We start from the raw sequence: 27,002 nt of genomic DNA, 5'->3' as shown, positions 1-27,002 counted from the left end.
CAGACCGGTTGCGTCACAACATGGCGGCTTAGCTTAGTAACAATTTGGCAAACTTCACGATAAATCTTCCAAGCGTTCTGTAGGCTACTTCCAGTACTACTTCCAAAAATGTCAAGACTGTAGTCTTTTCAAGTTAAGCTAAGTTTTGAGCAATTATGATTCAAAGTCCCATTTCTGGGAGTCACCTATCAACTTCAAAAGCAACACAAAACACAGAGGTGTACCGGTATGTTGTTCTTACAGATGTTAGCCATTGCTCTTTCATTACATTTCCACCATGGATGTCAGCACATCCTCTGATGAAAGCAGGAGCTCAAACATTGGGTGCATCAAAATAAAAGTCACTACAAATGTTTATTTTTCTATTGTTTCTCATTTGCCACTAGTCTGCATCTATTTGGGTGTGTGTTCAACGAGTTTTGATGGATGTCAGTACTTATAGGATAAAAAGCATTGGCTGTATAAGATGATTGTCAAATGTATGTTTTGTGTGTTTTAAAGGTCAAAGGTCATGCATGACCTGTGTTCAGATTGCATATCAACAAAATTTAGACCCATAAATGCTGGCAATAGTCTACATTCTTTCCTCGCTTTTCACTATTGACGCAAACTGCCATGCTGGTTTGTAGGGCAGAGTGGACCTTCTTTCTTTCTTACATGACTGTCTGCAGCCTTTAACCCCTTCATCTGGGCTCATTCCTGGTCAGTAATGACAAAGCTGTGGCTGAAAAGCACCAGGCACTTTGGAGGAGACTTTGATCTCACAAAGCCCACTCTTTGTCTTTCTCCACTCTGCTTGGTTCTTGACCCGATCCCACAGCAGCCAAGAGAGGGGAAGGCATCGCCGGTCCCCTCTTCTTTCAATACACAAACCTCCCTCTCTCCCCCTCTCTCTGTGTGTGTGTGTCTCTCTCTCTCTCTCTCTCTCTCTCTCTCTCTCTCTCTCTCTCTCTCTCTCTCTCTCCCTCGCTCTCTCATCTGTGGGTGGAGTTTGCCACCGGAGGAGTTAAGCCAGATTCTGTCAATGAGATAGTTGCTTGGTGAAAGCAGAGGAGAGCAGGCAGAGAAGCAGGAGAAGAAGCGCCAGATGTTTGCGGATCAGGTAAGGGCATGTCGGCTGGGGAAAGGGCCAAATAAGGTGTCTTGGTTGGATTGTATTAACTCTATGCGCAGTGTCTGTCTGTGTCTCTGCTCTGCTGCATCAGCTGCTTTGGGGAAGAATGTATGTTTTCATAGCAAATCTGCCTCTTCACATAGATCAGACCTTCACCTTGTCTGTGATCTTGACTGCACTTGCATTTGGGTTTTTCTTTCTGGATTCTGTATATCTTCATCAGGTTCTCCATTAGCTTGATGCCTAGATAGCCAGCTAGACAGTACATGATGAGCATTCATATACATCGATATTATAGCATAACTTTGCGTGATAAACATTTATACACATTGATATCTGTTACACATTCTTGAAGAGGCTGGATGGCAGCCAAATGCTGGCCGGTCATGTTCTCACTCAGTAGAATGCCTGTTCTGCTTTGAAAAGGACCCTGTCATTATTAAGATGAGAAGAAGTGTGGCCCTGAGTGGAAGCGAGCAGCATTCCCAGCTGTGCTAGCAAACCCACTTGTTAAGAGATGGACACATCGCACCCCCAGATCCCCCCCCACCTGGTGTTTGTCTGTGGACCTTTGAAATAATATGGATTATGCTGGCGCAAAATGAGAATTAGTGTTAGTTATACGTATTGAGAGCTTGGAATGACACGGTTCTATCTGTCTTTTTCCCCCCAACCACATATTGCTAGTGTTTATAATTTTGGAGTGTTGTTTTATGCTTGAGTGGTGTATGTTTGGGTTATGGTTAGGGCTCAGATCTTGGATGCTCAATATCTCAGAGCTGCATACCCAAACAGAATCATGTACATTCCAAGCTCATATATATACATACATCTGGCAATTGCCACCCCTGATCTGACCCTCTGAAGAGAATCATTTGGAAGTACAGTCATTTGGCACACCGGGGTCCTAGAGAGAGGGATCCTGTTTTTTACCTACTGCTCCATGAACTGAGGCTGTGTCTTCTCTTACCAACACTGAAAGCCTGTTTCGACTCATAACAAACAATTTTGAGTGGGGCGAGTGAATTCTGAGAGCGACGGACGACGCGCACCGTGTCCTTGCGAGATGTGAAGACGTCTAGCGTTTTGTTTATTTTCAGATACGTCGAACCGCCCCGGGCGGCCGGGCCCCCACGAGTGTTAGTTCTCGGGAGGAATGTAAATCCAGCCCGTCGTCGTGTTAGTTTTCCATAGGAATGTAAATCCAGCCTGTCATTAGACCTGCCGGCTCGGACACGGAGCAGATGCTGAGCCTCTTCCTGAACGACACGAGGATGTCGCCATCAGCTGAGCAAAGAACACAAACGTGCACTCACTCACTCACTCAGCACATGTGGAACTCATTCACACACTTGTTTTTGACCAAATAAAAAGCAACTCAGAGCGTGACACAACCCGACCCAGGAAATAGGACCGCGCCACTTCCATGGATGGGCCTTGTTGACATTGTACGGTCACTGTAAGGCGAGCCTCGGCCTCAAGGAGCGACCAAAACAGGAAGTGGATTAAGGGTCACTAGGCCCTTCACAGGAGGACCTTTCCCATCACCTCCTCCTCCCACGCGTCCGCCGAGTCCCCCCCGAGACTGGGACGCAGATCAGTCACCTAGGCTAGGCTGTCCACAAGCTCCTAGGACTTTAACCAGGACAGATTAGACAGGTCTTTGTGCTGTTTCGCTGATAACATTGAGACATCAGGAACAAGCAGATATTTAGCAGGGGGAAATGCTGGATTGGGTGTTCTCTTTCCCGCTCAAATGTGATCTACTCTGAACTCTGATTGGGTGTTCTCTTTCTGCTCAAATGTGATCTACTCTTAACTCTGATTGGGTGTTCTCTTTCCACTCAAATGTGATCTACTCTGAACTCTGATTGGGTGTTCTCTTTCCCGCTCAAATGTGATCTAGACTACTCTTAACTCTGATTGGGTGTTCTCTTTCCGCTCAAATGTGATCTACTCTTAACTCTGATTGGGTGTTCTCTTTCCGCTCAAATGTGATCTACTCTTAACTCTGATTGGGTGTTCTCTTTCTGCTCAAATGTGATCTACTCTTCACTCTGATTGGGTGTTCTCTTTCTGCTCAAATGTGATCTACTCTTCACTCTGATTGGGTGTTCTCTTTCCCGCTCAAATGTGATCTACTCTTAACTCTGATTGGGTGTTCTCTTTCCGCTCAAATGTGATCTACTCTTAACTCTGATTGGGTGTTCTCTTTCCGCTCAAATGTGATCTACCCTTAACTCTGATTGGGTGTTCTCTTTCCGCTCAAATGTGATCTATTCTGAACTCTGATTGGGTGTTATCTTTCCCGCTCAAATGTGATCTACTCTGAACTCTGATTGGGTGTTCTCTTTCCGCTCAAATGTGATCTACTCTGAACTCTGATTGGGTGTTATCTTTCCCGCTCAAATGTGATCTACTCTGAACTCTGATTGGGTGTTCTCTTTCCGCTCAAATGTGATCTACTCTGAACTCTGATTGAGTGTTCTCTTTCCCGCTCAAATGTGATCGACTCTGAACTCTGATTGGGTGTTCTCTTTCCGCTCAAATGGGATCTACTCTTAACTCTGGCATGCAGTTGGACTTTGGTTTGCTGCTCATTGAGCCTCTCATGGCTCACAAAGAATATGACAAGAATGCGCTCATGTTCTCTGATAGGGAAGCTACTCGTTTTGTCATTGGTCTAATTTGATATGGTTGATGAGGATTTGGAGGTTCCATTCGAAGATCAAGAACCTCACTTTTTCTACTTTTATATTTATACATACAGTGTTTGTAATTTAGTAATCCATGTTTGCCTATTGTGATGATGGTAACATACACCATAACACCAACTGTATTTCCAACCAATACAGTCTATGTGCAATCGTATATGACGACAAATAATAATAATAATACTGTACGCCCGCCGAGGTTTCATGTAAGTTTGACGGTTTGACACACTTTTGGTCCACCGTGAAAGCCTCATGAAGCCCGGCGTGCGGCAGCTGCGCTTCCGGGTCACAGCAGCACCCGACCCCACAAGCCGAGCTACCCCGAGCCGCTGGAGCTCCACGGGCTTCTTCCTGTTCACAGTGCCGGGCAGCTAGGGAACATCGTTACATCACCGGACTGTAGCCGGTGGAAACCCCCCGGTGGCGACAACCACTCGACCGGCACAAAAACAACTTGGTTGGCGTTAGGCAACTAAAAGCAACTCGATTAAGGTTAGGCAAGTAAAACCACTTGGTTGGGGTTAGGAGTTGGGTTTGGGTCCGGGTTAAAAATGGTCCCACATCGGGAGGCGAACCAGCTCTCTTGTGATGAAAGTTTGGAAGTCGAGGGCGCTATCCACTGGTCCACTCCCTCTAGAGACTACAGGCCATCTGATGAAGTGCATCACCTTACTAAGCGTTCCTGACTGACTGAATGAGTGACTGACCTGAAAAACGGTGTATAATGCGTAGCGTCTGAAGATATTTTGGCAACACCTTAGTCTCAACTTCTATAATTTATAAAGCTGCCAATCATAACCACACAGGACAAATTATATGTTGGTTGATATTTCTTATGCCCTGTAGTCATATAGAGGTCGGCTGAGTTACAAATCATTGCTGTTCATCATTGCTGAAAAATCTATTTTGCTTGACAACCATGCATGTTTGACTGTCCAAGGGATTCATCAGACAAAGAGTGGTAGAAATGGGGCAGAGGGGGGTTGTGACCATTCGAAAATTCTATTTGTGTAAAACAAACCCCTTGAACATGATCTTCCCAGTTCTACTAAACACAAGCATTGTTCATAGGGACAAGTTAGAACATGTTGCCCCCCAGCCCAGACCCTGATTATAAGGTGCATTTCTGTTGGAAGTGCTCTCTGTGAGGTTTGAAGCAGGTATAATAGACAAGTGTCAAAGGAATGTGGCAGAATGACGTCTTCTCCTGCTTCTCTAACACCACACATCTCTACGGCGCGTCTTCAGCGGCGTCCGAGACCAAATAACTGAAACTGTGTCAATCCCCCGAGGAGACATGAGGACTATCCAGGTACAACTCTGCAGCAAGATGGACAATAGAATCGATGCACACAAATAGAAAACAGGCAGTAAAGTTGAAATTGATCACAGAAATGCATTCCCTCATATCGCAGTTCATCTGCAGAGGAAAGCATGCCCGAATCAAACTTACAACCTTACAAAGAAGCAAACTCACTGGAGGCTTAGCTCTCCCGAACCTTTACTTTTTTACTTCAGGGTTCTCACGGGTCCTTGAGATCCTTGAAAGTTTGTGAATGCCATGTTGGGTCCTTGACTTTGCGGGAATTGGGCTTGGAAAGGCCTTCTAGTGACTAGAAGACTTACTACACTACAGGCAGGGGGGGCGCAGAAACAATCATGTACTATGCTATGGGAGCATCCTAACCAATTGTATAGCTGTCCTATCATTAGTTCAACTAATGACAGGAAAAACAGTCTTTGTCTCTCAAATTAAATCACTAGGCTATTGCAGCAGCCAAAGCCCACTGTGCTTTAATCCCAATCTGATGGTATACTCTGAGTATACCATCAGAGTACAATACTCTGAGTATAAACATACCATCAAAGTATAATACTCTGATGGTATACTCAGAGTGTACGTATATACCATCAGATTATTCTACTCTGATGGTATACTCAGAGCATACCATCAGGGTATAATACTCTGATGGTATAGTCAAAGTATAATATCAGAGTATTATGCTCTGGGGGTATATTCAGAGTATAATACCCTGAGTATACCCATAGAGTATACTACTCGGATAGTATACTCTGAGTATACCATCAGAGTATAATACTCTGATGGTATACTATGCGTACATACTCAGAGTATACTATCAGAGTATTATACTCAGGGTATACCACCGGAGTATTATACTCTGAATGTATATGCAGAGTGTACCATCGGAGTATTATACTCTGCTGGTATACTCTGCGTATATACTCAGAGTACCATCAGAGTATTTTACTCTGATTGTATACGCAGAGTATACCATCTTGTGAGTGTACAACAGCATGGCTCATAGAGCCAACCCTGCCGCTGTGCAGGCATGGTCAGGTATATAAGGCACTACCTTAAAAGGGCTTCCCCCCCTCCCACACTTCCTCTATCCAGTAATATCAGACCTGGAGCGGGCCAGCCTTAGAACTTAGTAGAAATGGATGGTTGTATAATACAATAGACTACATGGTTTTGTTTTAGTGTTTGTTTTTTCTTTTCTTTTCAGTCTACTGTTATTTGTTTTTGCTTGGGAATATTATTCTTATTTATAATTGACACGGTTTCTTATTCTGTAATTCCCCCCCCCCCCCAAACATTATTGTTTAGTGTGCCGTGCTGTTATTGTTGTTTGTGTGTTTGTTGTGTCCTGTAGTTTCAAAAATATAAAAAAAAACTTATCACAAAAAAGGCAAGAAAGTTAGTTCCATTTTTGTTTACAGATGTTATTAACAGTGTCAATCTGTATGTAAGCGTACGACACAAATCTTTGAATGTAGTATGTTCTTATATCTGGTTTTCAATCCGCTGCTGGTCTGTACCAAGAGAGTCATTTCTGCAGGGTTTCTGTAGCACTATAGTATTGTATAGGCCCAGGATGGGACTCTGACTGTATAAACACCAAAGATCTGTGGAAATAAGTGTCAGCGTCTAGCTAGCGTATCATTACTGTAGCATGTTTTGCCTCAGGGAAAGACCAAGCTGCTTCCTTTCCTTGTCAAGGGAGGGTATTGAACCTATTTCCTGACAATCTGAACACAGAACACAAGTCCTGCAGTCTGTAGAGGTTCTGGAACATGCCTGAGCTGATAGCTGCTCTCTGTTTTGTCATTAGAAAAACAAGTTGAAATGCTTTTTGAGGGGGCTGTCGCCATAAGTGAGTGCTAGTTGTACAGAAAGTTGTGTTGAAAATGTTTCTTGGGGATGTTGCCTGCTTGTTAAGAGGTAAGAGTGTTTGGTTAACTTATGAACCTTGGTTCTTTATCAAATATCAGATATTAGTCAGTGCCCTCCACCTCTGATATGATGGAGGTTCCTCGATCCTGACCACAGCTACAGACAAACAGTCTGGAAATCATGACATGAAGATTGTCTTTGTTGTATTTATTGTTGTACATGTTCAGTAATGTTTTGTTGTGATATAAAAGCAGTATTGTTTCCATGGCAGTTTGGGTTGTGCCTGCCTTTGAGAGCCACAATGCGATCAACTGAGACTGCAGCCTTGTGTTTAGACAACTACAACGAGTTGGCTAAAGGGAAACTCCACCAAAAAATAAATAAATACTGATTTATTTCGCACATAATCTCACACATTATCAGAAAACTGCAGTTTGTGCACAAATTACATCATTGGTCCACAATTAACTCAAATCAACTCTCAATAACTGTCAAACTAAATGACTGTCTGCGAAACTGTTTACAGTTTTTGGATGTGTGAGATTATGTGCAAAATAAATCAGCATTGTTTTTTGGTGGAATGTCCCTTTAAGGTTAGGCAACTAAAACAACTTGGTTAAGGTTATGAGTTAAGGGTTATGTTTGGGAAATGGTTAAAAAAGGAACACATCTGGAGGTGAACCGGGTCTATTGCGACGAGGAAGTTGAAAGACGAGGATTTGTGAAAATGGTCAGAAATCGGGGAAAATGTGGACCAGGGGATCAGTAGTTCAAATCCATTGCTGTTCCACTGATACAAGAGGCTCAATCCCGCTTGAACAAACCACGAAGAAATGTGCCGATTAGAACTTAAAGAAATTCTCTGAAAATCCTGAAACATTGCCTGTAATCAGACCGTATAAAATGTGGTTCCATCAATCGTGATAAAAGCAAAAGTGACATTTATTTCTTCACTAAATATGACTGATTATTACTTTAACATGTCCTTTTCTTTCTCAGCTCCTGATCAACCATGTGAACCGGGAAAAATTGGCGACCACATGCAGCAACGCATCCAAATAGATCCATCTTCATCTGAAAAGGAAAGACAAAGGCTTCTACGTAAACCTGCTCCTATCCTCTCGTTTGGACCCCGGTACCTAAACACCTGACAGGAGGACGTTGGCTTGTGACAGATGATGGCCGTGGGTTGGATGTTGCTGCCGATGCTGCTGCTTGGAACGACCTGCTCAGTGACAGCGCACCAGTCCCTTGTAAAAGTCAATAAGGGTCTAAAGGTGAAGCGGGGTCAGTGGGGTCACCTTCAGGAGGGCGACCTGCAGTTCCACATCCCCCGTCAGAAGGATGCGTGCAAGGTGGAGGTCGTGCTAAATGAGCCCATTACTCAACGAGTGGGAAAACTCACACCTCAGGTAACGCAATAATCCCATTGACTTCCATTGGGGGGAAAAATCATGTTTTCTTTTTTTCCTTCCCTAGGCAATTTAGCAATAAAACCTAGTAGGGTAGTTTGAAACTATGCATTATGTTTCAACAACAGCATGTTAGGAACAGTGTAGGGGAGACCAGGGGCAATTATAACATTTTGGGATTTGTCATTAGCCAAGACCCTCTTGAACTATGGGGGTGGATATGTAGGTAACTTGTTCTATTTGGAGGATGTCAGCATGTGTCGATTGCGTCCTTCTGGCCTCGAGCTCAATATAATTGTATGTTTCGATGCCTGAGATGTGGAATTGTGGTTTTATGAGGCACATAATGTCAAGTACTGTAAGAAAGTAACTATAGCCTCGAGACTCAGCCGTCGATTCTCTAGTCGGAGTCTCAGACAAGCGCCCGCGAATTCCGCTGCGGGCTCCATTTAAAACGGACCTACTTTTTCCATACATGTAGCTACTTTTAAGGTGGTTTAAAAAAAACTTTTACCACATTCATTTTGAATGAATGGATATCATTGCAGTAACAATAAGACAGTGAATTTGTAAGGATGCAATATGGTGATAGAAAGCAAGGCAGTCTAGCTTTAATATCTAGAAGAGAAAGGAATTTAAATGTGGAGGGTCTCTCTCTGCTCCCTCCCTTTGTGTTGCAGGTAGACCAGCCGGCTCCTGTCTAATGACTTGGTGCTGACAGATACAGTCAGCTGCTGAGTGGCCAAAATGATTGTTGCTTGAGTCATTTTATATGCTTAGAGTTGCACTCAAGACCGTAGGATTCAAAACATTTACTTTGCTATACCCACATGGCACATAAGCCTTTCATTTCCTATGGCACATACAGTATGGATGCCCTTCCTTAGCCATTTATTTATGACTGTAAAGTCAACTTAGGAACATAGAGGCCATTTACACCTGGCGTTCAAGCGTTTTCTCTCATCGGATTGCAATCAGATTGTGCTTGACCACTTGAAAGTACAGGTGTAAACGCCCCCAAGACACATTGAAGACGGATTGCAATCCGATCGGCCAAACCACCTCCGGAGGTGGTCAGGGATGCATTGTGTACACATTGAACACGAGTGTAAATGCAATGTGTCCTCTCAATTCGCATACAGCAACTGTATGCGGATTGAGAGGACACCCCATTTTGGGTGATCAGATTGCAATCAGATTGCAATCTGATCACCCGAAAGGCATGGTAAGGCCAGGGTGTAAATGAAATCAGGCTAATGTGTTCAAAGCACTATCTGATGACAGAAAACGCATGTTAATGCCAGGTGTAAATGGCCACAAAGACACCAAAATCATCCAGGTGTCCCAAGTAGATCATTTTTGCTCCATACTAACGCTTCAGCATACACTATGTTGAGTGATTGTGAGAAGTGATAGTGCAAAAGCAATAAACAGGAAACTCTCTAAGCCAAATATAAGTAATCTTAAATCGTATGTACTGTAGCAGCTTTGTATAGGAGATTGATAACATTTAGAGGACATTTCATACAAAAATAACATTGTTTTGAACAGGCAGGGAAACCTTTACCTTAGGAGATTGATGTGGTGGGAGACTAGCCTGGTAAACCAGCCTGTCATGTGAACTCACATTGCATTTCGTTGAAATGTGAGTTCACATGACTGGCTGGTTTACCAGGCTAGTGGGAGACATCTACAGCTAAAAAAATCACTAATACATGCTCACCTGAAATAATTCTAAAAGCAAACCTGGTATAGTTAATATTTCATCTTTTGCATTAATGAATGTACAATGTCAATGCGTTATTATATATTTATATATAATAAAAAACTAGCAACTTTTCATGATGCTAGTGGCCTAGCTACTATCACTCAACAAGTGTATGCTAGTGTTAGCATGGAAGAATGCATGGAGTGAATTATCTATTAATTAATGTAACAGAAAAGTCAATTGAGGCAAGGAATAGGCAAGTTCTACATGTGCTGATTTACCATGATCTGCGTCATCCCCATTACACCTTTAGGTCTTTGACTGCCACTACCTGGCCGATGAGGTGAAGTACGTCCATAACGGCTGTCCATTGTTAAAGGAGGACACTGTCAAGCTTCGACTGTACAGGTACAGCCACTGAATGTCCTTCGCCTGTACAGGTACAGCCACTGAATGTCCTTCGACTGTACAGCTACAGCCACTGAAAGTCCTTAGTACAACTGTGTTGCACATGAATCTCAATTACTCTAGAAGTCCTTCAACACTGAGACCATTTGACCCAGATGGCTTTCACAGAATTGTGTTGCTATGGAACAGTTTGGAACCTAGCTTACGTCCTGTCAGTTATTGTATTAGCAAACATTGCAACAGGAAGTAAGCTGGGGGAAATTTAGAATGTTTATGTTGTCGAGTTGAAAGTGTCTACAGAAGTGTCGAGGTCATACCCTCTTTCGGGTTCTGCGAAGGATAGGAAGTGAATTTCCCCATTAATTATTTTCATTGGCGTGTAGTACAATCCTTATCAAAATAGTTTAACTTGGAGAAGAAGGGGAAAGCAGATAAATGTTCTATGGTCTCCCATCATTCATCTCATAGCTGAATCTTTAGGTTTGTCCTAGTAAAACTTTTTTATAAGGATTTTACGAAACGTCAATGGAAAATGAATGGGGAAATCCACTTCCTAGGTCCCATGTGTCCCAACGCAGAAGAGGGCGTGACTTCTCGGCATCTCTATTGCACAATGATGCTTGAAAGAGTTGTCCACCCAATCAAATTCTTCTGTAAGTTTTTCTTTATGATACTGGGCCCATACTCTTTGCATTGATTTAAGGGAACTTGTGGCTAATTGTTGTATCATTTTCAAGATATGGTTCAACTTAAATGATGCCTTTTGGGGAAATCGGAACATTTTGACTGACTTGACATGGCTGCTGGTGTGACAATGTAATAACGTTAGTCTTCTGGGTTTTTGACTAGGTTCACCGAGACAGAGACGTACATGGAGGTGTTTTCTCTCCATGTGGACATTATGGAACCTGAATGCAGCATCATCAAGCTGGGGCCCAAATCCCTGGAGGTTCCCGAGTTCTATGGCCTGTCTGATGCTGTGGACGGTAACGTGCTGTCCTTCCACTATGAGAAGAGGTCCAGCCTGGAGTGTAACATCCGTGTCAGCGGCCCTGACACCCACCTCCCCGCCCACGGCCAGCTGGTCACCGGAGAACCAGACAAAGCCACCATCAGAGGGGACGAGCCAGAGAGCTTCATCCCTCTACGCCAGCAGCTAGGTGACATAATAGTGTTTTGCAGTGGTGTGATGTAATGGAGTAATAATACTTTGTTACAGTATACTCATTTCTGTCAACTTTTACTTTTACTCCATTACATTTACCCTAAGTATCTTTGTTACTCCTTACTGTACTACAAAATAAAACCAGAAGAAATTTGGTAGCCTGCAAGCAAGCAGGTTTGGTGAATCAGTGCTCCTAGCTTGCAAGTTACTTTAATCACGATCTGAACTCCATTCCAGTTGGTGGCGGTAATGCACCCTAACGTACCTTTACTTTCAATACTTAAGTACATTTAATATCAGAAAATGTATTTTGGCACAGTAAATATCCGATACTTAAAGAATTGCACTCAAGACTAATAGATGACTTTAACTTCTACCAAAGTCATTGTCTGGTAAGATATCCGTGTGGCTCTCAGGTGCTTCATCCACCACTGATGTTATGTATCATCAATGATGTTCAATCCATTCCATGCCTTCTTTTGTCTATTTTTTTTTATTTTTTTATTTTACCTTTATTTATACAGGGAGAGTCCCTTGAGAGCAAGCTCTCATTTACAAGGGAGCCCTGGTGTACAAAGAACATATACAGCAGTTACAAAATTACAGGTTAACACAGCAGACAATAACAAGCATCAAGAGCATAATTAAATAATTTCAAATAAAACATGAACACACCCTGCGAGGAATGCTTTCTAAAAGTGCTTTAAAAGAAGCAAGCGGGATCAAATTATCAATTTTTAAGTTTTCCTGGAGCACATTCCATCTGTTGGGGGCGAACCAAGAAAAAGCGGTCTTTCCTTGTTCGGTTCGCACCCGTGGGACAGACAGTCTGATATAGGACCGCGATCGTGTTTGATAACCTCCACTGTTACAAGAAAGGAGTGCGGATAAGTAAGGTGGAAGTTTCCCAATTAATGCTTTATAAATAAATATCAGACAGTGCTGATCTCTACGCTCCAACAGGGAGGACCAACCCACATTTTCGTACAGAATACAATGATGTGTACTGAAAACATCACCTGTAACAAAACGCAGAGCGCTATGATATACAGCATCAAGAGGCTTTAAGACGGATGGAGAGGCATACATGTAAATCACATCACCATAATCAAAAACTGACATTATCAAAGATTGGACAACTATTGCTTCAGCTGCTGATTTCCTACATTTCCCAGAATGCATTTTGACAGCACGTTTGTTTTATTGTTCAGATAATCAAGAGAGAGCGATGTGTAAAACTGAAGACTGTCTGAAGGGTCTGAAGCTAGTGAAGGTCAACAAAATGTCGTGTGATGACTTCCTGGGGATGGGGCTGAGGTATCAGCACATAGACCCTCCATCTCCAGACATAGACTACATCGCAATCAGACTGGAGCTCAAGGACACCAGGAGTGGCAGCATATATCAGGTACAGAATTTTGGCTATATTAAAGATCCCATATTATGCTCTCTTTAGCTGTTTAAAACATTTCTCAGTGGTCTTTAAAATAAGGCTGTGAATTATGTTGCTAAAAACAGACAAATCCAGGCTCTTATCGTTATCATTTCATTTGTCACTCTGGAGTGCAGTCTGAACAGGCCTGGATACCGGTGCGGGTCATTGGCGCCGTGCCCAACCAGCCCCCCAAGCCCTCCTTCATGTCCATGTTTATCCTGGAGGTGGACCAGTTCATCCTCACGCCACTCTCCACGGCCACGCTGGACGGCGAGGACGAGGAGACTCCTCAACAGCTGCTGGTCTTCAACATCACCAAACCACCCGCTGAAGGCTTCATCACCCACCTCTCCCACCACACACGGCCCATCTCCTCCTTCACATGGCTCGATCTCAACGACATGCTCATTGGGTATCAACCGCCGAACTCCTCTCACACCCAACGCAGGAACTACGAGGTAAGCAAGTCCCTTTCTAGTCATTCTCTATCGATTTGTCCAGTATCTAAAGTTGAGATACTAAACGGTTGTTTCGGCGTAGACTGTCTAAGTCCCGCCCCTTCCTGGTTCCGCATGGGACAGGAAGTGAATTCCCCATTTATTTCTCTATTGACATCTCGTAAAATCCTCATATAAAGAGTTTTACTTGGACAAACCAAGCGATTCAGCTGCGAGATGAATCGTGAGTGCACATAAAACACTCGGACAAAAAGCAAAACTTCTTCCCCCCTTTCTTTTTTCTCTTTTATTTTTTTGTTTGTTTTGGTTTTATGGTCACTCGCAAGTCGCGATTCATCTCACAGCTGAATCACTTGGTTTGTCCAAGTAGCCTAAGTAAGGATTTTATGAAACTTTTACGATTTTACGAAAATTTTACGAAACCCGGAATGTTGCAACTGAATGGAAAAATGAGTGGGGAGTTCACTTGCTGAGGTCCAATGTGGAACCCGGAATGTTGCCTGAAAATCTTTGCAATCTCCCCATACAGGTGGAATTTGAGGTCCACGATTTTTACTTTGAGAAGAGCCCATCAATGACAGTTCACATGTCTGTAAGGAATGCAGACACAAACGCACCCAGAGTGTCCTGGAACATGGGTAGGTGTCATTACATCTCACATTTTCACAGGGATCACTGAAGCGCATAGCAATTTAGTTTTCAGCATCTGCGTCCACTCGAAATGTCCAAGTGAAAGCACTGCATAAAGCTAGGCAAGATTTTTGTGTACAGCCATCTTATCAGCCAGCGTGTTGCCTCTCTCGTACCATTAGTATCTTTGATATAAACATCACATAATCTTGCGAGGCAGCTGGATTCTCATGAGATCATGAGATCACGAGATCACGATCACAAATCCATCTTGCCATGCTCCAATCTATTGGTTTGAATGCCACCAGTGAACCACCAGTGCTTCACATCAATCAGCGTCCTACATGTATGAGGCAGCTACGGGGGCGGGCTTTAGGTGTGACGACAGTGAGCAACAACCCCTTGATAGACGTGATAGACAGATGGTTCATCCAATTGCCTGCCAGGTATTTTTTTGAAATTGTCTGGCCTTTTGAAATGGTTTCCCGAGCAACTCGTTCTCAGGTTGGTTAAGGTTAGGATTAAGCTTTAATAACAAAAACATTGAATGTGACTTACGGTTGAAATGTAGACTTTAGAAACACTTTGAGCATGACTGGGGATCGAACACAGCTCTCCAGTGTGAAAGACAAGTGTTTACGCCCTCCAATCCACCCCGACCACAACACCTGTGCTGGCCACCTTGCTATTTCAAGAGCAGACTATCTAGAAACATGATATGCGACATATTTTTGGTTCAGAAACATACGTATAAGGACCAGATTTCAGATGTCAGAGATCCAAGTATTTTATGTAACTGACATTTTTTTCCGTGAACAATATATTTCCTAGGTCTCAGCCTTTTAGAGGGCCAGTCTCGTCCAATCACATGGGAGCAGCTGCAGATTGTGGACAACGACAACCTGAATGCTGTTCGCTTCATCACTGTGGACGGTCTGCAGCATGGCAGACTGACCGTCAGAGGTAGGCTACAGTACACACAAACATCACTGTGGACAGTCTGCAGCATGGCAGACTGACCGTCAGAGGTAGGCTACAGTACACACAAACATCACTGTGGATGGTCTACAGCATGGCAGACTGACCGTCAGAGGTAGGCTACAGTACACACAAACATCACTGTGGACGGTCTGCAGCATGGCAGACTGACCGTCAGAGGTAGGCTACAGTACACACAAACATCACTGTGGACGGTCTCTCAGTGTCATCTTTTAAATAATTCATATCAACAACAAGAGGATAGGTGGCCTCTACTTGCCTCTACATTGCATTTGACATTGTGTGCCACCGGGTTGGATTTGGCTGGAAATCTAACTTTCAGTTTCTTGTAATGGCAGATTTGTAATTTGTAAAAAACAAACAATTATTATTACTACAGTACCTTCAATCATTCTTAAATGCAAAGCTAGCAGTAAAAGGTACTAAAGGAGGCACTCCAACATGAGGTCTTCTTCACGGCTTAGAATGCATACGAATTGGACAATAGAGCTACCAGTCATTTTTCTTTTTCCTTAAAGGGACACTCTGCCCATTTTCAACCAGCTTTGTATCATTAGAACATCAGTAGTATATCAGAAAACTGTAAACTGTTTTGAAGTCTGTAATTTAATTTGACAGTTATTGAGTGTTACTAACTCAAATTAATAACTCATTAACTCAAATCAACTCTCAATAACTGTCAAACTAGATGAATGATGAATAGTTTGACAGTTATTGAGAGTTGATTTGAGTTAATGAGTTATTAATTTGAGTTAGTGTGGACCAGTGATGTCACTGGTCCAGACTTTAACACTCAATAACTGTCAAATTAAATGACAGACTTCAAAACCGTTTACAGTTTTCTGATATACTACTGATGTTCTAATGATACAAAGCTGGTTGAAAATGGGCGGAGTGTTCCTTTAACAGTAAAATGTGTTATGATTTCAGTGATCATACTAACATGTGTGACGCCTAGGTGGAAAGGGCTTCACGTTCACCGTCGGTGACATCAGAGCGGGCGTGGTCTGCTATCACCATGACGACAGCGACTCCACCAAGGACTTCATCGTCTTCCGCATCACCGACGGGCGCCATCAGACCCGCCACAAGTTCCCCATCACCATCCTGCCCAAGGATGACAGCCCCCCCCACCTCATCACCAACATGCTGCTGGAGCTGCCCGAGGGCACTACGGCACTGCTCAGAGGCTCCATGCTCCAGGCCTCAGACTCAGACTCCAGTGACGACTATATCCTCTTTAACATCACCCGTGCCCCCCAGGCAGGACAGGTCATGAAAATCCCAGGCCCAGGCCTCACAGGTCAGGACAATAACATATAAAAGTATTGATGACGTGTAAAATAAATCAAACATCAAGTCCATCATATAAGGAGGTGGACCACACCGACTGGACCAGATCGCATTTAAGCCTAGCGAAACTAGACCACTTTTGTGGATTTGCTCCCACCAAATGGTTAAAAGCATGCTATTGAAATTGCCATCTGCTATTGGCTGATCTCTGGTGCCAGGTAATGTCACCCCCTGTTGTCCTCTGCAGGTGATATTACTCCTTAATAAAGAGACCAATATCCGCTCCATTTATCGGTTTAACCCGGCTCCGTTTACCTTGCCTTTCATGTTCTTGACAGAGCCAAGTGAAAAATAATATTGAAAAATATAATATTCATATATAATGTAATATAATATAATATTGAAAAATAATATTGTTACATTGCACTTGTTACATTGTTTACTTTCAACCTTGTGCACATTTCATGTTCCTGTTTCTTTAATTCAGGCTATCCTGTCAGCCACTTTCTGCAGAAGGATCTGTCCCAGTCGGTGGTCTACTACCGGCATCTGGGACACGAGGTGTTTGACGACTCTTTCGAGGTGGTGCTGTCTGATTTCAACCAGCCGCCCAACCTGTCACAGCCTCAGGTGGGGAAACAGTCACTTACCTTTAAAGCCACAGCAATTCAGTCAAGTCAAATTTAAAGATATATTGGATATTGACATGAAATATTAGCTGGAAACAGTTCAATGGACTGGTTCTTTTCAGTAAAGACTGAACCCAAAGAGAGGACTGGACCACACAAAATCACTTTAAATCAATTTAATAAGGTACTAAAGGACTGACGTTTCGACGCGCACTGCGTCTTCTTCGGACTCTGAGAGCACCGACCTCCCTCTGTGGAGGGGCTGAAGCGCAAGAGATTCTTTCGACATGAAATATTAGCTAACGGCAGCTCCAATTGAGGAAAAAAGAAAGAAACGGTATTGCCCTTCAAAAACCCATATCGGTGGAAAGTACGCTAAACACTTTTCCATAAGATTTCCTACCTCTAGCATCAGTGAAAACAACCCAACAAAATATTCAAGTCTACTTGATAACCTGTTGAAGTGAGGGTTACTGTATAAAGAAAAAGAAAGGGGGGAAACATCATAAAGGGGCAGTTTATAGTACAGCGATTTATGATGGTCACCACCGACCATGATCATATTCTATCATCGTCCATCATCAATGGCCATCATAAATTGCTGTACTAATGCACTTAAGGGATACATCTGTAAGATAACAGATAATTGCTTTGTGGTGAAATTCACTCTGAACAGGTGGAACCAAGGAAATGTGGTTGATGTTTGATTGAATATCTGCTCTCCATCCCTCTCATGCAGGTGATTGTGGTGCACATCGAGCCTGTGCCTGACCAGCCCCCTAAAGAGGCTCCCGGTGTCAGCCGCTGTGTGGTGGTCAGAGAGACCGAGGTGGTCTATCTCACACGGCAGCAGCTCCACTTCGTTGACCTGGAGTCTCCAGATAGCGAGCTGATGTACACAGTGACCACTCCGCCTTTCTACATGGGTCCACACAGGTTAATACGTCTCCACCTTTAGAAAATGTAGTGTACACCACCAGACAGCGGTAAAAGTATTCTACTTAAACTCACCTCATTTCTGAATTCTGAGGGCTTCAGTAGGATCAGATGGAACAGACTTAACATCATCTAATTCCACCTGAACAATCTGCTTATGTCTTGATGAACAGCACCCTGGATGCAGGAAGGCTGTTCCTGGTCGACAGCATACCTACGTTTACCAAAGACTCCAATGCACCAGTGCTGAGACTTTTCACACAGGTAAGTCTTACAGACTTAAGTAATCCAATTTTACCAATATTAAAATACTTTGGTTGATCTGCCTCAAATATACACAAATGTATTCTACACTTATAACATATTATAGGAAAAGATCAGTAACAGAATTCTAACACACTCTAACGAAGCAGCCGTTCAAGATATTTCAGAAGCTTTAAGCGACAATATGCAACTTTTCACCTTGAAAACTCGCAATTTATTATACAATATTTATTACAAATTGTAGTTTCCTATTTTAAATTGGCTTTTTCCCCTTATATCATATATTTCCTGTTTTACGACAAAACGGCTTCACCAACCATAGTACGCTCCCCACCGCTAAATCACATCGAACTTCCTCCCAGCCCAGCCGCTAACCAACAGGAACATAATAGAATTTAACAGTTAAAAACCCACTTCCTTTCCTGCGGCGGAGATAAGAAATCAGCCCGAAACCCATCTAAACATAATCTGTGTTAACGACAGATGATCTCCTTATACGGACTACATCCTGCACTTGAGTTCAAAAGGTTTCCTACCGTCAGAGTCAAACTGTGTCTCGGTCAGGGATCGCTCTCGCTCCGTGGCTGTCTTAGGCTGGCTGGCTGGTCCGTGGATTGGTTCGTGGTTCAATCGGCAATAGCATCTGCACGCACAGGGACGTGAAGACCCCGACTGAAGATTTCTCCCTTCTCTTATAATAGATTTTCGCTAAATCATTTCCCTTAAGCAATATCCTACCTCACCACTACTTCCTCATTTCCCCCCGACTGTCTTCCGAACAGGACACTGAACTTACTCAATATCCACCTTGCAGCACCTGTGTCCTTCCAGGGGAACATTTCCACACCTCCTTTCCCCCCGACTGTCTTCCGAACAGGACACTGAACTTACTCAATATCCACCTTGCAGTACCTGTGGCCTTCCATGGGAACATCTCCACACCTCATTTCCCCCCTACTTGCTTCCGAACAGGACACTGAACTTACTCAATATCCACCTTACAGCACTTGTGACTTTCCATGGGGACATTTCCACACATCTTCAGACCCCTGCTGCGTTTCTCACGCAGGCACCTGTTTTACTTCCTCTTATCTATAATTACACATGCCTGAATGGGCTCTCTGAATACTCCATGTTAAATATTATTGATTAAAACTTTGCACATATCAATCAATCATCATAGGTTCGCCTGCCGCGGGTCCGTACTTATTGACAGCCCCAATGTGTAAGGTGAAAAAATTGCATATTGCAGCTTTAAACACAAAATATAGATCTGAAAATATATATACAGTACTTTGTTTGATGTTGCTTGTTTGCTTGTTTCCAGCATGCGGTGAACTTCATGAAAGTAGCTTACATGCCTCCAATCATGGACATTGGCCCTTACCCCCAGCATATCCAGTTTGTTCTGTCTATAACCAACCAGCTGGGCAGAACAATCGCTGGGATCTGCTTTAACATCACAGTGGTGCCAGTGGATAACCAGCCTCCAGAGGTACTATCAAAACATAAAACAACAAAAACAAAACATAAAAAAATATTTATTTTTTAAATAATCTTATGTTTTTATATTTTCTTTTAACATTTTGGTCCAAGTGAATTGTTCTATGGTCTCTCCTGTTTCTAAATATAGCTGAATCATTTGACCAAGTAAAACTATTTTTTATAAGCCTTTTACAAAATGTCTATGGGAAAATAAATGGCGGATGAAATCTCAGTGCGTATGCCTAAAAGTTGGTGTGGCTTTGGCTCTCTATAGCAGAACATAGCCTGGGTGAACCTTCAGCGTGACATCACAGACTGTCTGTAGCATAGTACCGTACTACATGGAGGTCATGTGGAGGCTGGCTTTACCCAGGCTAAGCAGAACTTACTGATCCAGAGAAATGAATGAAAATAAAAAGTATGTTGTTTTCCTCAGGTCATCACCAGCCCTCTGACAGTAGACGAGGGAGCAGAGTGCTGGCTTGGCCCTGAACACTTGCTGCTGTCGGACGTGGACTCCATGGAAGACGCCCTGCGGGTGGAGCTCCGCAGGGAGCCTCGGCATGGCACTCTGCACATGGGCGACTTCCTGCTCAAAGCAGGCCAGGCTTTCACTGTGCCAGACCTGAACAGCCTTAAAGTTAGGTCAGACATCATGGTTCATTCATTTTCTCCATCTGCTTACAGTATGCTGCCTTCATGTTGTGTCACAGCCTTAAAGTTAGGACAGTCATCATGGTTCATTTTCATATATATATATATATATGTATATATATATTATATATATACACAGTATATATATAATGCTAATATATTTTTGTCTCTGTAATTTGTTGATGCAGATATAATCATGACAGCTCAGAAACTACGGAGGATGACATTGAATTCAGCGCTACAGATGGCACAAATTCAGTCAATTTTGTTCTGCAAGTTAAGGTAATTAGTACCCCTGTTTGAGAAAATAAATACTAAATAAAAAGGGGGTATCTTTACAAATGAATAATCTAATTTTTACAGTCTTGGATGATTCTTTTCACAGTATAAAAAAAGTTATACAACATTGTTGTTTTGTCAAATATGTTGCATCAATTGCTATGCAATTGCCATCTGCTATAGGCTGGTCTTTTGGTGCCAGGTGTCACCACTTGTTTAGTGACAGCACCTGCCACTGAAGTTCAGCCAATAGCAGAAGATGACCATTCTTCTTGCTCCTCCTCCTCCTCCTCCTCCTCCTCCTCCTCCTCCTCCTCCTCCTCCTCCTCCTTCTTCTTCTTCTTCTTCTTCTTCTTCTTCTTCTTCTTCTTCTTCTCAGGCTTTACACATATTTTGGTTTGTTGTTGTTAAAGTAACTCTCGAAGTTAGTTGGGCAGCAGCGTGATAAGACAGTGACTGGCATGTTATCTACAGGTGATGCCCATCAATGATGAGATCCCAGTGTTGGCTGCTGGTCTGAAGCTGGTGCTGGGCTGTGCAGAGGGACAGGAAGTTGTCATCAGCGCGGAGTACATCAGAGCCACGGACGCAGACAGTGACAACAGCAGCCTGGCCTACCTGATCGCCCGGCAGCCACATCACGGCGTGGTGCTCAGGAGGGGCGTCGTGGTTGATCGCTTCATTCAAGCTGACATCACTGCAGGGGCCATCGCCTATAAACACACAGGTATGTAGCGGAGGGCAAGTTACTCAGGAAGTGTAATAAGTTACTTATTACTTAAAAAGTAATTCAACTTCTTTACTTATTACTTGGTATGTAAAGTAATCAGTTACGTCGTTACTCGTTACTTTACTATATTACTTTCACTACCCCTCCTTCCCCCCCTCCCAAAAAAGTGACGTACAACCTGTTTAGCCAGCTCCTTTTAGAACTGAATCCACTTTATTGGAACAATAATTAACCTCACAGGAGGAGTCAACAATCAGCCAAACTGCAAACTTTTTATTTATTTATTTGCCTAGTTTGACATTTGAAGATATTGGAAGCTTCAGTCCCTACATACTGGTATTGGCATGCAAAGATCCATATCATTTGGACCTATTTACTCGTCTTTTATTTGCAGAATAGTCTTTACTCACCTTTCTAGGTTGATACAACTATTACTAACTGATAACTGTTGATGATGTAAATTCCTGTGGCCAGTTGCACAAAGCACCTTAAGTTAAGATTTTCCTTCGAGTCAGAGTTAAGGTGTCATTTAGTCATGTTTTCCTTAAAATGTTTAACCTTAAGGAGAAGATTTAAGGGTGTTTTGTGCAGCCAATTTTATTTTATGGACACCTTAACTCGGAGTCGGACTCTAAGGAAATTCTTAACATAAGGTGCTTTGTGCAACCGGCCCCAGGCAGGTATACATCATAGTAAGTACTTAGGAGAACAAATACATTTTGAAAACGAATGAAGTATACTACAATCCAGAATAGAGAGCGTCTTTTAAAGTTTGAATGTTTGTGATTGTGCCTCTAGGACTGGAGATTGGACTCACTCCTCGCCATGACACCATCACCTTTGTTATTTCTGATGGAGAAACGGAGAGCTCTCCGCTATGCTGCGCTGGAGGAAGTCCCCTGAAGAGCAGAGGCCCGTCTCACCTGCGTGTCAGCCTGCCCGTGTATGACCTCAAGATCACCGTGTTTCCAGTCGACAGTCAGCCTCCCTCCCTCACAACAGGTAGTTACTACCGGTAGTGCAATTTAGTGCATACAGAAGGTGCGGATTCAGGATAGGATAGGGACAGTACTAACTGATCACGTTGTCAAAACTCAATCTGAAGGAACCTGTAGTTCCAGAATCCAGATGTAAAGAACATACATGTAAACACATAAAGCATAAACAGTAGAATGCATTACGCAGCATACTGTCAATTTTCACAAGCCACATCTTTTTGGTCAGTCAAAGAAACTTGACCATTGCTTTTTGTCCTGTTTATAGGAGACATCTTTGTGGTGGATGAAGGTGGGACTTCCCCGATAACTGCATCTCATTTGAAGGCCTCTGATCAGGACACGGCCCTGGAGGAGCTGGTGGTCAGCCTGCTTTCTCCTCCCCAGTTTGGCTACATTGAAAATGTGCTGCCCAGTCCTGGCTTTGAGAAAAGCAACATGGGCATAAGCATAGGTAAGCATTATTAAAGGAAGAACATCCTCAATCGGTGATGTTCAATGCATTGCAGATATGTTGTGATGATGGGATGTCATTTACTTTTTTGGTGTCCCCAAGCGGCAACCTCTGGGCTGAAAAATGAAGCCAACACAGTTCCTCGAATGGCCACTTGAGGCTGGCTGCAAAAGCGACTCCATTCCCATAGTCAAGTCAAGTCAAGTCAAGTTTATTTATATAGCCCTAATTCACAAGCATGTCTCAGAGGGCTTCACAGAAAGTATGTCTAGCTGATTCTAGCTAACACACAGTAACAAGAATATACAGAATAAAGATAACATTTGAACATTTGAAGAAAGCAGGAGAGTGGAGGAGGGAGGGAGAGGGAGGAGGGAGGAGAGGGGGGAGGTGGGGAGAAAATAGGAAATGTGGAGGAGGAGAGAACAGAGGAGGAGAGATGAGGGTGCAGGGGAGGGAGAGCCAGGGTAGGGGTAGGGTCTAGGGTTGGGGGAGGGGAGGGAGTAGGATACGGGCCCGGATTAGGGCGAGGGTGGGGAGAAATGGGAAATGTGGAGGAGGAGAGAACAGAGAAGGAGAGGGTGCAGGGGAGGGAGAGCAGGGGGAATGTGAGAGGGAGGAGAGGGCAGAGAGGAGGAGAGAACAGAGAAGGAGAGGTGGGAGGGCGCAGGGGAAGGAGAGCAGCGGGAATGTGAGAGAGGGGAGAGGACAGAGAGGAGGAGAGAACAGAGAAGGAGAGGTGGAAGGGTACAGGGGAGGTAGAGTAGAGGTAGGGTCTAGGGTGGAGGGAGGGAGTAGGATACGGGCCCGGATTAGGGCGAGGGTGGGGAGAAAATGGGAAATGTGGAGGAGGAGAGAACAGAGAAGGAGAGGTGGGAGGGTGCAGGGGAAGGAGAGCAGGGGGAATGTGAGAGAGGGGGGAGGACAGAGAGGCAGAGAAGGAGAGGTGGGAGGGTGCAGGGGAAGGAGAGCAGGGGGAATGTGAGAGAAGGGAGAGCAGGAAGTGGCAGGGATTCAGGAAAATAGGGGAGAAGAGGAGAAGGAGCAGAGGGGGGGAGAAGGAGGAGAGAGCAGGAGAATTCTAACATAGAACTCCATGTTAGAATGTCCGACTTTACAGCAGAAATAAACATCTTTACAGCCTGGTTCAAAATGGTTTTGGTCTCTATAACTAATTTCCCCCATTCATGACAACTGTATGGGGGGGGAGGGGGTAAATGTATATATAACTCACCCGTCATACAGTCTATGGCTGTAAAAAGAAGTCTGGTTGTATAGAAGAAAATGGGAAAATGACCCGACTTCTCACTTGACCTACAGTATTACCTCAGTAAACACTACCCTAACCTAATCATTAGGATAGTGTTTGCTGAGGTCATTGAGGCTGTTTTATGAGTCCATAAACTCATTACGACCTAATGAGTTTATGGACTCATAAAACAGCCTGGATAGCAGTTTGTCTCGTATCTCGTCTACTGAATGGTGGCTGCCGTTGTTATTACCGGTACTCCTCGGTGCACTTGCCAATGGGAAACCGCTTGACAACGGCATTAGTCCTGCCCGTTGCACTGTTAATTGACCCTGATTGGCTAATCATTAGTCCTCCTCGACGCTCATTGGCCGTTCTTTTGACTGAGGAAATGGCTGTTGTGTCACGATGCCAGACCAGAAGCAGCCAAAACTCAACTTGGTGGAATGGGCTGAGTCTTCTAGTTTCATATGATACCAGAAACTTCACTCTAGCTTTAAAACGGAGCACGCTATACAGCCTCTGAAAGTACATTTTCAAAATCATATTTCCCGATATTTCTCACCTCCTTTCCCCCAGCCTCCTTTTCCTACAAAGATGTGCTTGAGGGGCATGTGAACTACGTGCAGTCCAGACACCAGAGGATGGAGCCCACAGCAGACCAGCTGATGCTGTGTCTATCAGACGGCAAGCACAGCTCGGCCCAGGTGCCCTTCTACATCATCATCAGCCCCACCAACGACGAGGTGCCGCAGTTTGTGGCTCGCAACATCACGGTAAGTTTGGACGCTCAGTCTCAAGAGCACGTTTCAGTTTCAGTTTCTCCATTCTTCTGAGTGGATTTACCTAATTTAACCATAATTTAGTTAAAATTAAAATAGTTTACTGCCTAATAAGAACGAATAACATTATTATTGTACCGTCAAATTTGAAATTCTGAGTGTTGTTGAAGCTGTGTTGTTGATCTCTCTCTGTGATGAGGTGCGAGAAGGAGAGATGAAGGAGTTGGACTCGTCCGTTTTAAATGCTGTGGATCTGGACGTGCCCAAGAACCAGCTGCTGTTCAGCGTGCTCAGACCGCCTCAGCACGGCAGCATCATCAACCACAGGCCAGGCTACAGGCGCAGAGAGGCTCCAACTCCAGTGGAAGACTTTACAATGACAGATCTGACAAATGGTATTGTTTCCATTTCTGTGTAATTTTACTCAAATGAATTAAATGCAAGATTTCTAGTATTATGAATTGTCTTAGTGTAGGTGTGACTGTGTTCTAGACAGTGTACATTCAGAATAGTTCTGCTCACTGCCAATGCTGCATTCATGTCCCATGGGAAAGATAGGACATATCTACCGTTTTCTACCTGATACTGTTCGCCCCAGGTTTCACATGATAAAAACTACTTGAGAATTCCAGCTATTTCACCAACTTCCTGCATTCTGATGTCATCAACAATGAAATACTTGCAGTCAAGTGAAGGGAATGATATATTCATTCATTTTCAATGATGAAAAAGCAGATCTGGAGCAACCAAAGTCTGCAGAAAACTTCAATCATGTTGTCTTGTTGTATGCACACTGGATTTAAGTCCTTACAGTGTATTCCCCATTGACAAGAATGCTACTTTAAAGATAGCAAAAGCGGGTACGGGTGGTTCTAGGACAATAGGATTTACAGTCCAGCCTCCAGGGGATGTTGTGGGACGGATTCATCAAAAACGATCCCTTTCCCTCTAACATCTAAACCACAGTTCTGATGTATCAACGTTGCACAGATCAAATCTAAATCCTCTCTTAAACAAATAAATCCCTCACTAAGCCAAACATGATGGTACAATGGATCATTGCATCAGATTCAGCCTATTATGGAGTTGTCAGGAAAAGAATGCGCACGCTTTCTGAAGTATGACTGCTGACTTCCAGGTATGGCTCTGACTACATGCATGGTGTATGGCTGACTTCCAGGTATGGTTCTGATGTACATGCACGATGTATGGCTGACTTCCAGGTATGACTCTGATGTACATGCACGATGTATGGCTGACTTCCAGGTATGACTCTGATGTACATGCACGATGTATGGCTGACTTCCAGGTATGACTCTGATGTACATGCACGATGTATGGCTGACTTCCAGGTATGACTCTGATGTACATGCACGATGTATGGCTGACTTCCAGGTATGGTTCTGATGTACATGCACGATGTATGGCTGACTTCCAGGTATGACTCTGATGTACATGCACGATGTATGGCTGACTTCCAGGTATGACTCTGATGTACATGCACGATGTATGGCTGACTTCCAGGTATGGTTCTGATGTACATGCACGATGTATGGCTGACTTCCAGGTATGACTCTGATGTACATGCACGATGACTCCGAGAATATGGAGGACAGTTTCACCATTCAGTTGACTGATGGGATGCACCAGCTCCATAGACAAGTCATGGTTACAGTGCTACCAGTCAACGACCAGCAGCCACGCCTCATAAGGTCAGGGTTACACCTTCATCATACTGTCTATTTACAGTACAACATCACATTATTGTAGGAAAGTAACTATAGAGATGAGAAGTAACAAAGTACAAATACTTTGTTCCCTGTACTTGAATTTTCAGGTATCTGTACTTTACTGAGTATTTATTTTTCTGACAACTTTTTACTTTTACTCCCTAGATTTTAACGCAAATATCTGTACTTTCTACTCCTTACATTTTCAAAACAGGCTTGTTACTTTAGCTTTAATGAACGACAGACAAAAATGATGTACTGTTGTTTGTCTCTCTCTGCTCGC

General features: G+C 43.5%; 2 protein-coding genes across 3 annotated transcripts in view; one reads left to right on the top strand and one right to left on the bottom strand.

Annotated features, from left to right (window-relative positions):
• The window catches only part of LOC310779190 (uncharacterized protein), a 30,289-nt gene extending 11,293 nt beyond the window's left edge, over positions 1 to 18,996 (bottom strand). For both annotated transcript variants that reach the window (XM_083639695.1, XM_083639696.1), the window contains exon 1: positions 18,898 to 18,996. The gene's annotated coding sequence lies outside the window, so the exon portion shown is untranslated. The remainder of the gene's footprint in view (positions 1 to 18,897) is intronic.
• Positions 8,203 to 27,002, top strand: part of frem1a (Fras1 related extracellular matrix 1a) — a gene marked incomplete at its 5' end in the record, with an annotated part of 29,946 nt that continues 11,146 nt past the window's right edge. The window contains 20 exons of the mRNA XM_083640166.1: positions 8,203 to 8,436; positions 10,458 to 10,552; positions 11,402 to 11,712; positions 12,929 to 13,125; positions 13,287 to 13,610; positions 14,140 to 14,248; positions 15,072 to 15,203; positions 16,198 to 16,542; positions 17,020 to 17,162; positions 17,901 to 18,097; positions 18,271 to 18,361; positions 19,689 to 19,856; positions 20,283 to 20,491; positions 20,689 to 20,782; positions 21,254 to 21,506; positions 22,308 to 22,511; positions 22,773 to 22,958; positions 24,787 to 24,983; positions 25,189 to 25,384; positions 26,557 to 26,701. Of these exons, the coding sequence (XP_083496292.1) occupies positions 8,203 to 8,436; positions 10,458 to 10,552; positions 11,402 to 11,712; positions 12,929 to 13,125; positions 13,287 to 13,610; positions 14,140 to 14,248; positions 15,072 to 15,203; positions 16,198 to 16,542; positions 17,020 to 17,162; positions 17,901 to 18,097; positions 18,271 to 18,361; positions 19,689 to 19,856; positions 20,283 to 20,491; positions 20,689 to 20,782; positions 21,254 to 21,506; positions 22,308 to 22,511; positions 22,773 to 22,958; positions 24,787 to 24,983; positions 25,189 to 25,384; positions 26,557 to 26,701 (3,830 nt within the window). The remainder of the gene's footprint in view (positions 8,437 to 10,457; positions 10,553 to 11,401; positions 11,713 to 12,928; positions 13,126 to 13,286; positions 13,611 to 14,139; positions 14,249 to 15,071; positions 15,204 to 16,197; positions 16,543 to 17,019; positions 17,163 to 17,900; positions 18,098 to 18,270; positions 18,362 to 19,688; positions 19,857 to 20,282; positions 20,492 to 20,688; positions 20,783 to 21,253; positions 21,507 to 22,307; positions 22,512 to 22,772; positions 22,959 to 24,786; positions 24,984 to 25,188; positions 25,385 to 26,556; positions 26,702 to 27,002) is intronic.

Source organism: Poromitra crassiceps (assembly GCF_964638095.1).
Source record: "Poromitra crassiceps genome assembly, chromosome: 7".
Taxonomy (NCBI): Eukaryota; Metazoa; Chordata; class Actinopteri; order Beryciformes; family Melamphaidae; genus Poromitra; species Poromitra crassiceps.
The sequence above is the reverse complement of the archived record's forward strand: the minus strand, read 5'-3'. Positions and strand labels throughout refer to the sequence as shown.